General features: G+C 42.3%; 1 protein-coding gene across 2 annotated transcripts; it reads right to left on the bottom strand.

Annotated features, from left to right (window-relative positions):
• Positions 1 to 2367: 2367 nt before the first annotated feature.
• LOC137278595 (multiple epidermal growth factor-like domains protein 11) lies at positions 2368 to 12453 on the bottom strand. 2 transcript variants are annotated; one of them, XM_067811057.1, is made up of 15 exons: positions 12414 to 12453; positions 11906 to 12041; positions 11331 to 11447; positions 9226 to 10872; positions 8504 to 8597; positions 7813 to 7919; positions 7437 to 7669; positions 7231 to 7318; positions 6805 to 6881; positions 6520 to 6556; positions 5855 to 5952; positions 5621 to 5746; positions 4098 to 4249; positions 3629 to 3764; positions 2368 to 3201 (listed from the first exon to the last, which is right to left on the bottom strand). In XM_067811057.1, the coding sequence occupies exons 2-15, from the start codon at positions 11964 to 11966 to the stop codon at positions 3124 to 3126; spliced, it is 3051 nt and encodes a 1016-aa protein (XP_067667158.1). In that variant the 5' UTR covers positions 11967 to 12041; positions 12414 to 12453; the 3' UTR covers positions 2368 to 3123. The 2 variants fall into 2 exon arrangements, with proteins under 2 accessions (XP_067667158.1, XP_067667157.1); XM_067811056.1 differs by having other exon boundaries at positions 6805 to 6992; positions 12414 to 12450.
• Between the last annotated feature and the right edge of the window lie 1197 nt (positions 12454 to 13650).

Here is a 13650-nt window from a genome sequence, read left to right as displayed (position 1 = left end):
TGTTGATCACAGTGCACGTGAAATGAGTGTGTTCATCAGCAGACACAATGACTTTAAAAGCCCGATACATTTACTCTATTGTGTCACAAATGTTGACTAGGAATGAACGACGCAAAATGCTAACTTTAAAGACTGAATGCCCCTGACCTGAACATTGTTATTGGACGTCTGTTAGCTGGAGAAAGCCAGTCTGCCATTGCACGTCATTATAACGTCCACCAAAGCACAATATCGTCTGTAGGCCCGCTATACAGCATTCAATTCGACGCCTGATCGTCCAAAAAGTGGAAGACCACGAGTGATCACCCATGGATAGGTACATCCGGGCGTTCTACCTATGTCATCGGCAAGCCACGACTATGGATACAGCAGGACATGTGCCAGGTGGACGTCGAGTATCCGACCATGCGATCCGCAGCCGTCTGAGAGAGGATGGACCGAGCTAGACGCCATGTGGCTGTTCCTGTGTTACGCCGCCTACATCGATTGCGACGTCTGCATTGGTGCACCACCGTACCCTGGAATCTGCAAACTGGAGGAGACATCTGGTTCAGTGATGAATCACATTTTCTCCTTTTCTCTCCGCCATGATGGAGGACAATGCATGTACCGACGTAGGAATTAGGGGAGTGTTTTGATGTGGGGTGGAATATCATACAGCGGTAGGACCGCCATGGTGCTGGTCAAGCGGAGTCTGACTGCAAACCGATACATCAACCAAAGTGTTCGTCCACACGTCCCATTATCAACCGCCAGGGCGAGATCTGACGGGTAGAAAACGCCCGGTCCGATACGGCACGTGTGACAATGGCCTACCTAGCCAATGAAAACATTATTGTCTTGCCTTGACCGTCCAGGTCCTCATACTGGAACCCCACAGAAAATCTGTGGGATCAGCTGGTACGTCAACGTCGACGGGTCCCGCAGACGCTTGGACAACTTGCAGTGGCGTTACAGGAGGTACGGCAAGAATCCAACGTCTCATCCAGTCTGTTCCGACGAGGTGAGGTCCGAGGAGCAGTGATAGCAGCTCGTTGTGCTTACTCCTGGTACTGACTATAACGCCCCTTAGGGCCACACCTTGTGCAGGTAGTGGTATGACAACGTGATGACACTATTCACAATACAGTTGTCAATGTGTGCACGCAATTTTGGCTCACTAGGTTCATTCTACTGTGAAATATGTCCATTTGGATAATTACAATATATATCCAGATTTTCTACGTACGCATTTATTTTTTGAAGAGTGTATAATATTGATGATATCAGCTATCTGTATGTACATTTATGTATATCTTTGTGTGTGTGTATATTGTGTATGCGTGTGTGTGTGTGTTTCTGTGAAGATGGCAGAATATCATTGCCAAGAATTGTCGCTTCGATAATCCTTTGCGTGACCCATAATGAGTAAGGGAATGTAGATAAGTCGTCCTTAGCATCATTCAACACCATAAAAACTCATAACCTCATTTTAACAGGCTATGTGGTTTCGCGATTATAGCCAAGACCTGTGTCACAGAAAAATAACCCTTTAACTGTGCCTCTGTGGTCCAATGATCATAATTCGTCCATGATTACCCACATTTTGTGTGATTGAATGAGACATGTCACGTGACCCATATACAGTCAGGGATTATAACATGTTCCGGATTATCCATATTCCCTGAGAGAATTAGAATTCCCTGTCACCAGAACCCCATGCAATTTAGGGATTGTTATTATTACAATAATAGGATATTTCTATAGAGCACATATCCATGCAACTAATGCTAGCTCAAGGTATAGTATTCGTTTCCCTCGATCACTGGATGTCAGTATCAGCGTCACATCGTATTACAATCTCAATGTCCTGGGAGACCTCTTGCTGCCACTAGGCGCACCGAGTTTATTGTGGCTCTCTCGTCCTAATGAGGTACCCACTTAACAGATGGGACACATAGTCGCAGTACTTTGTCCAAGTTTACTGCATGTTGCTGTACCCGCAACTGGGTGTTTGCGCGTATTCATGTGGCCACCATCTGGTCATATACCAACGGATTCGTGGGTGCACAATGCACAGGGCTGTGTTCTGCACACTAGGGGTTGTGACAACACGAAAAGAGTCTACACACAAACTTGACTCCAAGGTCTTTAGATGTCCTCGATCCCGACACCTCAACCTCGCTGGTTCACAAATTAGGCGCTTTAGTCAGCTCGACCACTGCGCCCCCATGTAATAAGTTCCGGATTAACCATATTTCCTGAGTAAACCAGACATGTCACGTGACCCCAATACGGTTCAGGAATTAAAATATTAATGTGTTCCCGGTATCACAAATATTCCTTGAGTGAACAAGATGACTTCATAAAGGACATGGATAAAACACGTTTCTGACTGTTCATTTATATCATAATTCATATTATTTACAATATGTTTACATTAATCGTTTATTAGTAAAGGTTAAAACTACAATACACATGAGGCAACTCATTTCGTGTTATTTATAAACAGCAATGAATTAATGACTAGTTAAACAAAGCGCATATTTACACTACAGACATATTTCATCATTCTGTTGACTCCAGTGTCTATATCTCTGTACAAGTTTTTACAGTTCGAGTAGTTCTGAACCTACAGTCTACAGCCTCTGATTCTGAGACTCATAAACACATGGACATATAACCCCGATATACTCAGACATACATACTGGTAGAAGTGGAGACATGAACACTCCGACTCATAAACCAGAAGTTCTCTCTCTTGACACGTAGACTCTAAAACAAAGTGTAAACTTAGTGATTAGGTTTTAACACTATCGATTTGTCTAAACGTAATGGCGATGTTGAACATTCTTAGCCGATTAAGGCATTAATCCAGTGCAAAAGAGCCAAAAATTACATGTCCAACCAAAAAAGTACATTTTAGAAGTTGTAATGTCACCAAAATCCATGAGATATTTTAGTCCTCATCACTGCAATGTCGAAGGACCCTATGTAAAGTTTCTAATTGTCCAAAACTCGATACAGCTGAAAACAGATGAACAAAGCATGGATACACAGGATACGTGTTTTTGTATCGAGACACCCTTATGTTCCACATAGTTGTGTAGGACTGTTGATACACATTCCTAAAGGACCTTGAATTCACAGGTTTCTTCTTGCCCGTCTGTCAGAGGAAGGAAGGGCCTCAATCAATGCATCGTGTAGAAATATGTATTGATCCTACAAACAGAAAATAATGATCTTTAAAAATGAATACCCACAAATAATATGGCCCATTAAACGCTGCAAGTGGTCAAATGACGATGTACGTCTACTAGATGGTGACAAGGATGACACCACAGAACTGACTGATACATACCGGGGTGTTGACCAACATTATAGAATCCTCGCTACGATTCTGATACAAACGCTCGCAAACTAGTGGCCATCTTCAAAACACAAATGAGCCAAAATGTTTGCACCCCTCGGATCTCCCAGTTTTCTTCTGTAGGTTCTTACAGCTATTAAAAAGGCAATGCTTTGCATTACCTTTTCCATTCCAGGAAGATAGAAAAATGGTCTCGAACTAAACACTAGGGAATTGGAATCGATAACAAATATATATGACGCATCAGTCTCACAAAAAATAATCTCCATGACTTCTCACCCTTGTCTGAATAAGATCCATACGCTGGTGTCGGAGTTTGACAATACACTCATGCGGATCTACCGCGCCCTCCTCCCTGGCTTGTGCAAGCAAAAAGTCCAGAGCAATAAATGTTCCTGTACGGCCAATCCCAGCACTGGAAAACACACACAAAATAATTAAAGAAATGATCTGCTTTGAGTCAGTGAGTGAGTGAGTGAGTTGAGTGATACGCCGCACTCAGCAATATTCCAGCTATATGGCGGCGGTCTGTACATAATCGAGTCTGAGTGTGTTTTGAGACAGCAACTGAATCTTATCAATGGATATGATAGTGGGTGTTTGAAGCGTTCAGTTACAGAAACTATTTCATGGTTGTTCTTTTAACTCAGTTTTAGCACGGGACCCGGAATCTTCTGTTTGACCGTATGGCCTGGCAGAAGTCTGGATTATGTCCTCAAATATTAACATGTGAGTCAGTAGTACGTGCCTGCAGTGGACGACCTTTGGTCCAGAACATTTTGATGGGGAGTTGCTGACAAGTCTGTGGAACTCAACAAGAGACCTAACATCATGGGGAACACCTTTGTCTGGCCATGCGGTGAAGTGGTAGTGCTGCAGTGTCCTCGGTGGATGCCCTTCCTGTGCAACAATGGTTGGTGGACAATATTGCTTATTATTCGTTTCAGACAAGTCTCTTACGTACATACGATTCTTGTAACAAAGAGGTTATCATCAAACGAGATGACATAAACTGAGACCTTTACTTGGTGTCAACCTGAACCCAATTCCACCCCACGAAACTACATGTATTAATCCGTATTTATCTTTACTTCATCTCTCCGTACCATTTGTATTCATCCCTGATTCGCCTCACCGTACCCTGTGTACTGATACCTGTTTCATCCTTTCCTTGTTTGATTTCATACCGAAATATGAGCCTCATTAACCTATTCTGACAATAACTTTTCAGCATATCCGAATTTTCTCGTGTGAGAGTGAAAATAGACATCACAAAGAACTCTGGTTACACTGACTTCCAATTTCTTGTTTCATAAGAAAATGTTATTTACAAATAAATTTTAATTTTAGACTTTAATAACACCGTAATTCTATGTTTTATGGCGAGGTCTAAGCGGCATGACGTTACTAGGACGTCACACGACTGCAGCTGTTTGACGAGGTCGTAAAATGATTCACAATGCATCGGGCTCACTGGTTAAACTTGTTATTGGTGGTTTGTTTTCGCTAAGTCAGTATAGTTCTGTGATGCATAATGACATTAATATGATGTCAATTCCATACCAGACCGCTAAGCTTTTCTAGCGGCAGAGCCTCGTTTTGAGATTTCCACGATTTCCAGGTTTCCTTTTGTCAGAGTTCGCTGTAGGCGACGGAGCGTAGTGACGCCATAAACATGGGCTTAGATGTATTAAATCATGCTGATTTAAATTTATGCATCCGGTTACATGACTTAGTCAAAAACATCTGAACTGGTTATTGCACTACGTTGGAAGGAAACCAGTCAGCAGGAAACGAGACCGTTCTGTTATCAATGTTTTGACTTGTCTACACCTTTCGAGCTGTGAGTCCCTTGTTAACAGAGAACGTCCTGTCTGTGTAGTTTACCCTTACCCTGTGTACAGAGAAGGTCCTGACTATGTAGTTCAGCCTTACCCTGTATACAGAGAACGTCCTCACTGTGTAGTCCAACCTTACCCTGTATACAGAGAATGTCCTGACTGTGTAGTTTATCCTTATCCCGTGTAAAAGGAATGTCTTCACTGTGTAGTTTATCCTTACCCCGTATACAGAGAACGTCCTGACTATGTAGTTCAGCCTTACCCTGTATACAGAGAACGTCTTCACTGTGTAGTCCAACCTTACCCTGTATACAGAGAATGTCCTGACTGTGTAGTATATCCTTACCTTGTGTACAGAGAACGTCTTCACTGTGTAGTTTATCCTTACCCCATGTACAGAGATTGTCTTGACTGTGTAGTTTATCCTTACCCCGTGTACCGAGAACGTCCTGACTGTATAGTCCATCTGCTCCTCTTCGGCCACACACTGGACGTGGACATCGTCATAGCTGGTGCCTGAGTCGCCGAAGTCGGGCCAGTATTTCTCACACTTTGCCTGGAAATCACATTTACCGTCATATTTATCTCGTAGTACATTGTATTCGAGTTGGTGTGAGTAACGCAGGGGGATATTTTCGCAGTAACGATAGTACCACTGACTGACCTTTCTGTTCTCTACCAAGTTGGTCAGCATTATCACTTTACTGGCATCAGTTTCCCATATCATTCTCCAGAAATCCCCCATCACAGCAGCGTAGGGGCCTGTGATATATGAAGGCAGGTTAGATATTAAGTACAATGTAGACATGCACTCTACACGAGCTCATTAATGAAATAGAGATTACAGAACTCGTGTGTGTTGAATGTGACAAATATTCAAACGAGATACTTGTAAACGTTTTCATTTATTCACTCACGTATAAAATTAATAAAAACGTATCTCGTTGGAATAATTTCCATATTCAACACCCATGAGCTTTTTGATAACACTTTTTGATAACACACAGGACAGTAAAACAGTCTGTTACATTACGAAAAATGACGCAGACGATGTTGGATGCAAACAAAACGAAAGGGAGATAACTCTTTCACAATTACGTTATTGATGAAAATAATAACTCTGAATAATTTAGTTACATGCTGCTCGTTGGGAAACTTCCAACCCGATATCCAATGTTATCTCATAAAGATGTTCAGTACACGCGTGTAATCATGCTAAAGTGCAGATACATTAGTAACTATTTATGTTCCTTTCTTCATATAAGGGTGATCGAGTAGGTACTATTTGAAGTCACGGACTTTTTCAAACGAATGAGAGATCTGTATTACCTTGTGTGGCAACAAATGCCCTCGGTTCACCGTATCCCTGAAACAGTATAACACATTCGTTGGCAACGTTGATATGCACTAACATATCTCATGGAACTATATTCACTACGCCATTTCCACAAGCCTTCCATATCTTCTATAAATGACATTTAGAACAGAAAGATATGCCGTTAATATACATTAATTCAGCAAACTTTAACCGTTAGTAAGGCAGCTACATTGTATTGCTACGTTTTCATGACGATGAGCTATGTACGGGTCTCTCGTGTTTTACACAGAACTTACATTTATGAAATTGGCGTTGATAAAGTCCGAACCAGGCACACTAGGAACACGTGACAGTTGTACTCTGCTGTGATCATCTGCATCAAAGAGGGAGTGATTGTTATGATGAATACATAAGCATCTCGCCACATGAGCACCTCGCCACATGAGCACCTCGCCACTTGAGAGTTGTACTCTGCTGTGATCATCTGCATCAAAGAGGGAGTAATTGTTATGATGAATACATAAGCACCTCGCCACATGAGCACCTCGCCACATGAGCACCTCTTGTGACCTCCAGTAACAGAGATACCAAATACTACTGTGACCTTTACTGTAACAGTTTCTGAACATGGCGTCTTCACGTAATGGCTGATGAGTGTGGGACAACCCACAAAAGCACACATGTATATAACCTGAGGGGAGTCAAAGACAAAATTCACTTACAGGGTAATATGTTTCTGTATCTGTTCTTGGAGACATTCTCTGGCAATTCGGCATGGGTACACGGACCTAGCTGTCCACGGGGCAGATTCTGGAACAACAAGGAACGAACAAGCCGATAGAACAAATAGATGATACATAAGTACATGTATATCCATTAGGATTCCCTATGTTGTTACAGCAGTTTTCGTCTGTGGAATTATACTCACATAAAACTGGGAAGTAAAGCTGTCATCCCTCTTCATGCTTTCAACATATTGTCTGAGATCGTGTACCTTCACTTCCGTTGACCACACTCGGTCAATAACGACAGTATCAGTGACGTCACCAGATGCTAAAGGGTGTGAAGGTGGACACCATTGCCCGTCGTTTATCCTGACGTCAACACAAGGGGGCACTACGCCATAATCCAAAGCGTCTAAGTTCACAGGAGTTGTACAACCTGTAAATAATCACATGAAACTATTACTTTTCAAATACAAAAACATTGCCTCAGTCCTATAACTGATCATATTCTAACATACATTTGTATAACATAAAATCTTGAATCTGACTGGAGAAATATAAACAAACAATATAAATTACCATTTGTAGAGGCTTCATACGATGGGTTCAGTATGCATACTAAAGAAGCACTGCTTGGACCTCTAAGATCTCGTCTCCTTTCTTTCCATGAATGCCTTGGACTCTTTCTAAAATATAAAACATAGGTCAATCATATTTAGAAACGTTTAGAGAGATAAATGGAATAATTCTATGTTTTTCATCATTCCACCCATTTATTTATTCAGCACCAGTATTGCAGCTATCACTGATCCTTACCGTGCGTTACCAGCATCCCAACATTTCCCTGGCATTAACAGTCCTCCACGTGTAAACAGCCAACATTACTTCGCACAATGAATTCAATGTATTTGCACTATCTATGTTTATCAGTTTGTTAAATAATTTTGATTGTATACGAGCTACCTGCCGCCATGTTGGGCTGCTGGTAAAGCACATTACCAGCATCACCTTAGGTACAGTGAGCTACGTGACTGCACCATTCTGGACAGATATACCAGTGTACTGACATCATTAGCCAAGATAAACGCTGTCTGGGTGCATCAACATGCGGTCACCCATATGACCCATGTCACCGGGTCTGTCCACTAGATTAATTATTTCATCTTATACCGGCTAGATTATTATGACCTATATCTGACCCGGAATATCCAATCACAAAACTGATGTCCCCCTCCTTCTATCCCTTGGTTATAATTAATATTCATCTAACCTCCGCATGACTATAGCGGCCAATACGATGAGAGTGGCTATCAGTAGACATGGAATGACAACCCACAAAAACCGCGCCAGTGGTCTGCTGGGTTCTGTCAAAGAAAAAACAGGGCATATTAGATGTTCAGTGGTAACAGATAAATATGACCAAGTAACAGAAGAAAGTATGTTTTAATGCTACCTTCAGCAATATTTCGATGATACTATATCGGCTTGATGATGGACTAATTGAGTGTGAGTTTACACTTATGCCGTGTTTAGCAATATTCCAGCACTATCGGGTGGGGGGGGGGGGGGGGGGGGGACACCAGAAATGGGCTTCATACAATACACCCGGGTCTTTGGCGTGAAGGGGGAACGCTTTACCCGTCAGGCTACCCACCGCCCCTTGATGTTGGGAAAAAGACCTAAGTCAGATGAAAGTTGAGAGCAGTGTCAAATGAGTATGCTTTGATTCGTTATTGCAAGTTCAACTTGTCAAGCTAATTTTCTCTAATCTGAGCCACGTCTGAGCCACACAAACCTGTGGTTTGCATAGTAAGTAAATATTTCGGCTATCCAATATAAACTAAGTCGTTGTGCCTAATTAACCAGTCCATGAAGTCGCCCTATCCCTGGGGACAACCCCAAACCAGGAATCTGTGTTACAGATTACATTTAGTAATTGTGTTATATTGTTATGACCAACATATTTCTTTAACATGCAAAGACAACCGTTACCAGTACAGTGTTCTCCCTTCCAGCCATCAGCACAAGTAACGCAGGCACCATTATGTTGACAAGTGTTGCACACATGAGGACATCTGCCAGAACACCTGCTTCCGTAACGCCCGCTCTCACACCCATTTATACAGTCTCCTGTCAGGTTACATTGTGACTTCAAACATGAAGTGCTACAGGTTAAGTTACAATTCTCGCCGTATCTCGTGTCTTCACAAGCCAGACACTGGCCATGTTGCCTGTCACATTTCACACAGTGAGGAGAACAGGTGTTGGCACAGTAATCCCCCCACCATCCATCTTTGCATCCGTCAGTACACGTGGGTGAATCTAGATCGGTCTTCCCTGTAAGGCAGGCTCTGTTGGCACAGTGGTCGCTGCAGGAATAGTTGCAGAAATGGCCGTAGAAAGTTCCAGTACATCCGTGTGAACATCCTCCAGTTTCGCGGTTGCATATTCCTCCTTTACAGCCAGGTGAACACTGTTTTTCACACTTGTACCCAAAATGGTTTTGTTGACAAAAGAGACATTTGTCGCCATACTGTTCACATTTCGTACAGTACTGTGGACATGAGACGTTGCAGTGGGAGCCTTGAAATCCCTGCACACAAGATGGACAGGAACCAGTCTCTCTGTGGCAGGATCGCGAAGCACATCGGTCGGGACAGTTTACATCGCATGTATCTCCGTACCAGCCTGTGGCACAACCACTGATACACGCTCCTGATCGTTGTTCACAGGTGTGATCCACACAGTTGGAACTGCAATGTTGCTCACACATGACCCCAAAGTTCCCAACTCTGCAGGAACAACAAGTTCCACTCCGGTCACATGTCTGGTTATGACAGAGGGTGCTGCATGTGGTCTTGCAACGGTCGCCATGGAATCCGGGCTTGCATCTTTCACAGGTTCCGTTTCTGTAACACAGAGTGTCATCGCAGTTGACATCACAGGCTTCATCACACTTGGCACCATACCATCCGCTATTACACCCGGAAGTACATGTCCCATTTAATGAGCATTGGTCGCCTACACAGTTTCCACACTGCTTACCACACGATCGTCCATACCATCCCACTTTACAACCCCGTGTACACTCTCCTCCCTGACCACATACGTTTTGGGAGCAGTTCTGGGGGCAGGGTACTGTACAGGCATCTCCATGGAAACCAACCTTGCATGTACAGTTGCCTACTTTACAACTCTTACAGTTTTCGCAGATCTCACTGCACAACGTGCCCCTGAATCCGTCTTGACATGTACAGTCATTTCCGAAACACGTTTCACAGTTTGGACACTCTTGGTCACATTTGTCTCCTCGTTTTCCTCTCTTACAGCCGCACAAGCATCTTCCCTCATTGTCACACGTCTCGACCTTGTCTACACACGACCTGCACCCCTCACAATGCATATCACATTTAGGCCCATAGTAGCCTGACTTGCAGTTTTGAAGACATTGTCCTGTCCACCGGTGACATGTCTGATTCCTGCAACCTTTGCTGCATGGAGTAAGACAGTCTGGGCCCCACGTATTGCTGTGGTTACAGGGAACATCGCATTTCCTTCTGTAGTCGACTGAAGGTACATCGACACCATCCTCGCATCTCCTGCACGAGGAACCATCCTTGAAGTATCCCAATCTGCAGTCTGTGGAAAACAGGCTTCACAGTCAGCCATGGTTTTTAACCATTTAAAAACCCTAAACAGATTTAACAACAGATAGAAAGAAGCGATAGAGTGAGTGAGTGAGTTTAGGTTTACGCCGCACTCAGCAATATTTGAATACTGAGAATGTAGCACAGAGCATTTTATCTCCCCTACAGTGGTTGTGGTGTGTTTTTTTCAAATCTGTATGAGTTAAAAATGAGATTTTACAGTTCAAGCCAAAACTGCGTAAGAGTACGTTGTCTGACTAAGAAGCATTGTACACCCTTCATGACCGGCCCTGGTGACTCGGTGGGAAAACCAAAAGCTACAATATTGAATGTCTATTTTGACGGTTACTTTTCAATTCATCAGCCAAAAACAACAACACAGCTATAAACTATGTAAGACTGTTGGCAAAAGTAGTAGTTTGTTAGTTTGTGTATAGATTTTCCCTTCACCTTCTGGACACAGACCGCATGTTTTCTGGCACACGTCCCCACTTCCTGGCTGACCGCAGGACCAACTTCTACAATAATCTGGACTGTATAAATCCTTACACGGTGGGAAGCCTGTAACTGTAGAAGTACACACGTGTATTTCTAGAACTAGACTGTTCACGTGTTATGCTGTGCATAAGTGAATGGTGAGTTGCTAAATTAGTTATATCTAGTGAGTAAGTGAGTTTAGTTTTACGCTCCTTTTAGCACTATTCCAGCAATATCAGGGTGGGGGACACCAGAAATGGGTTTCGTAGCTATATATATTGTCATCTAGACAGATATAAAGTTGAACGTTTATGTTACAACTTACATAAGAGAGTCCAATCATCGCAGACATAGTAAAACTCATGTTGGGACCAGGTGCATTATTAACGTTTTCGTGAGAGGGTCTGTACCACGTCCACTTTTAAGTAATAAAATCAAACCTTTGAACATACATTTAATCAGTAACAATATCAATGTTGCAGTACGTGGAATATGTCATGTTAAAAGCCGCACATGCGTCAGTCATGACAAAACCGTCATACACTCACCAGGCCATGGAGTGAGAGCCAACTCGAACATTGTCAGAACGAGGACGCTGTGATGACGCATGCTTGAATGTACGGATCCCTTAACCCGTAGTCAACAAGAAGCTATCCTACAGAAGCCTGTGGCCAAAACAGGTACCTGCAATAATATAGTTTACGTCCTCCTCGAGACACAACCATTAAACACGTATTAAGGATCCATCATTTAGTGGGCGTGGCATTGAATTCCATTTATCATATTGGTGCTGTCTTCTCAACACTTTTACATTTACTATACATATATAGACAAATATAGTAGGCACATGATACAATCAATGAAAACAGAACACTCAAACTGTATGCATGAAGCAAAGTGTTTGTGAAAAGGCATGACTTAAATATTATCCATAAGTACGGTTGTCCTAATGACTACTCTATTTGCATTTTCATTCTGTGTTTATTGTCTGATATCGGTTAGATGAAAAGACTGTATACGTTCCTGTATAATTGAAATATAGAAACACTACTTTACCTTCTACAGTGTGACGAGCAGGAGACACATACACAGTGACCGTGTGAATGATACTTTCAGTTTCCCGCTACGTCACAATAACCGGGAAGTGGGTAACACACAGATTCTATATATATACACAACAAATCACAGGCAGGCTATGTGCTTTATGCCATAGGGCCATACTTCTCGTCTACATGATCAACAAACATTCCAATATTTTCAATACCAATATCATTTACAGATGACAAGAAACAATATGTATGTTCAGATACACGTTTTTAAGATTTCTCAGTACTATGTGTGTTCCTCTTATGACAACAGTGATAACAAATACAACCACAAATTATATCATTTGTATATACGCATGAACATTAATCAGACAGTCACCTTTTCAAATTAGTACAAAACAAAATTCCGCTTATTAAAATGGTAATTGTAAACGCAATAAAGTGTATATAATGATTGGAACAAAGGACAAAAGTTGGACAAAAAAAATAATACAGCCCTCGCTCTTCTCTTAATCGTTTTAAATTTGTCAATTCTAATGGTATGTTTGATTAACGCGGATTCTCTTCAAGACATAATTATCCTGTGCATCATGAAAACAAGGCATTCCAATGATGTTCAGGAGCCTGGAATGTTGGAGAGATTCTCAGCATCAAGATAGCCCCAAGGATGTTCAGCAGCCAGAAATGTTGGAGGGATTCTCAACATCAAGATAGCCCCAAGGATGTTCAGGAGCCAGAAATGTTGGAGAGATTCTCAACATCAAGATAGCCCCAAGGATGTTCAGGAGCCAGAAATGTTGGAGAGATTCTCAACATCAAGATAGCCCCAAGGATGATCAAAGGGGTTCATATTAAAGCTCCTTTGGTGCTATTGTAACGTTCTTCTGCATGGGTCATGGGACTGCGTTTTGATGTCGTCTTAAGTCTATGTTACGGTATGGCAGTTACGATCATCTCACTGGCACATCCTCACAAGTCAGCTGTGGTTAATGTTCGAGTCAGCAACCACGTTGCGACAGGGCACATGCCATGTCAAGGAAAGTTCATTTAGTACTGCGGTGTTTTAAATTGGTTCTCAATAAGTATCCTAACTTATGATCGCGTCTTTGGACAAAACTTTGTAAATTCCCCTCGGATTCAGGTGGTCTTTCTACGACAATTTCGAAATCGCCATTTTTAAACTGGTTCACAATACGTATCCTAGCGTATGATCGCCTCTTTGGACAAAGATCATTTCATATTAGTAC

The sequence above is a fragment of the Haliotis asinina genome, chromosome 3 (assembly GCF_037392515.1).
Source record: "Haliotis asinina isolate JCU_RB_2024 chromosome 3, JCU_Hal_asi_v2, whole genome shotgun sequence".
NCBI lineage: Eukaryota > Metazoa > Mollusca > Gastropoda > Lepetellida > Haliotidae > Haliotis > Haliotis asinina.
Note: the sequence above shows the minus strand (reverse complement) of the source record. Positions and strands in the feature narration are given on the sequence as shown.

Coding starts and splice junctions, on each gene's coding strand:
- LOC137278595 (XM_067811056.1), bottom strand. CDS start 11,966: ATGCGTCATCACAGCGTCCTCGTTCTGACAATGTTCGAGTTGGCTCTC. Junction 8,598..9,225: donor GAAGGGAGAACACTGTACTG/GTAACGGTTGTC, acceptor TTTCTTTGACAG/AACCCAGCAGACCACTGGCG. Junction 7,920..8,503: donor GCCGCTATAGTCATGCGGAG/GTTAGATGAATA, acceptor TTTATATTTTAG/AAAGAGTCCAAGGCATTCAT.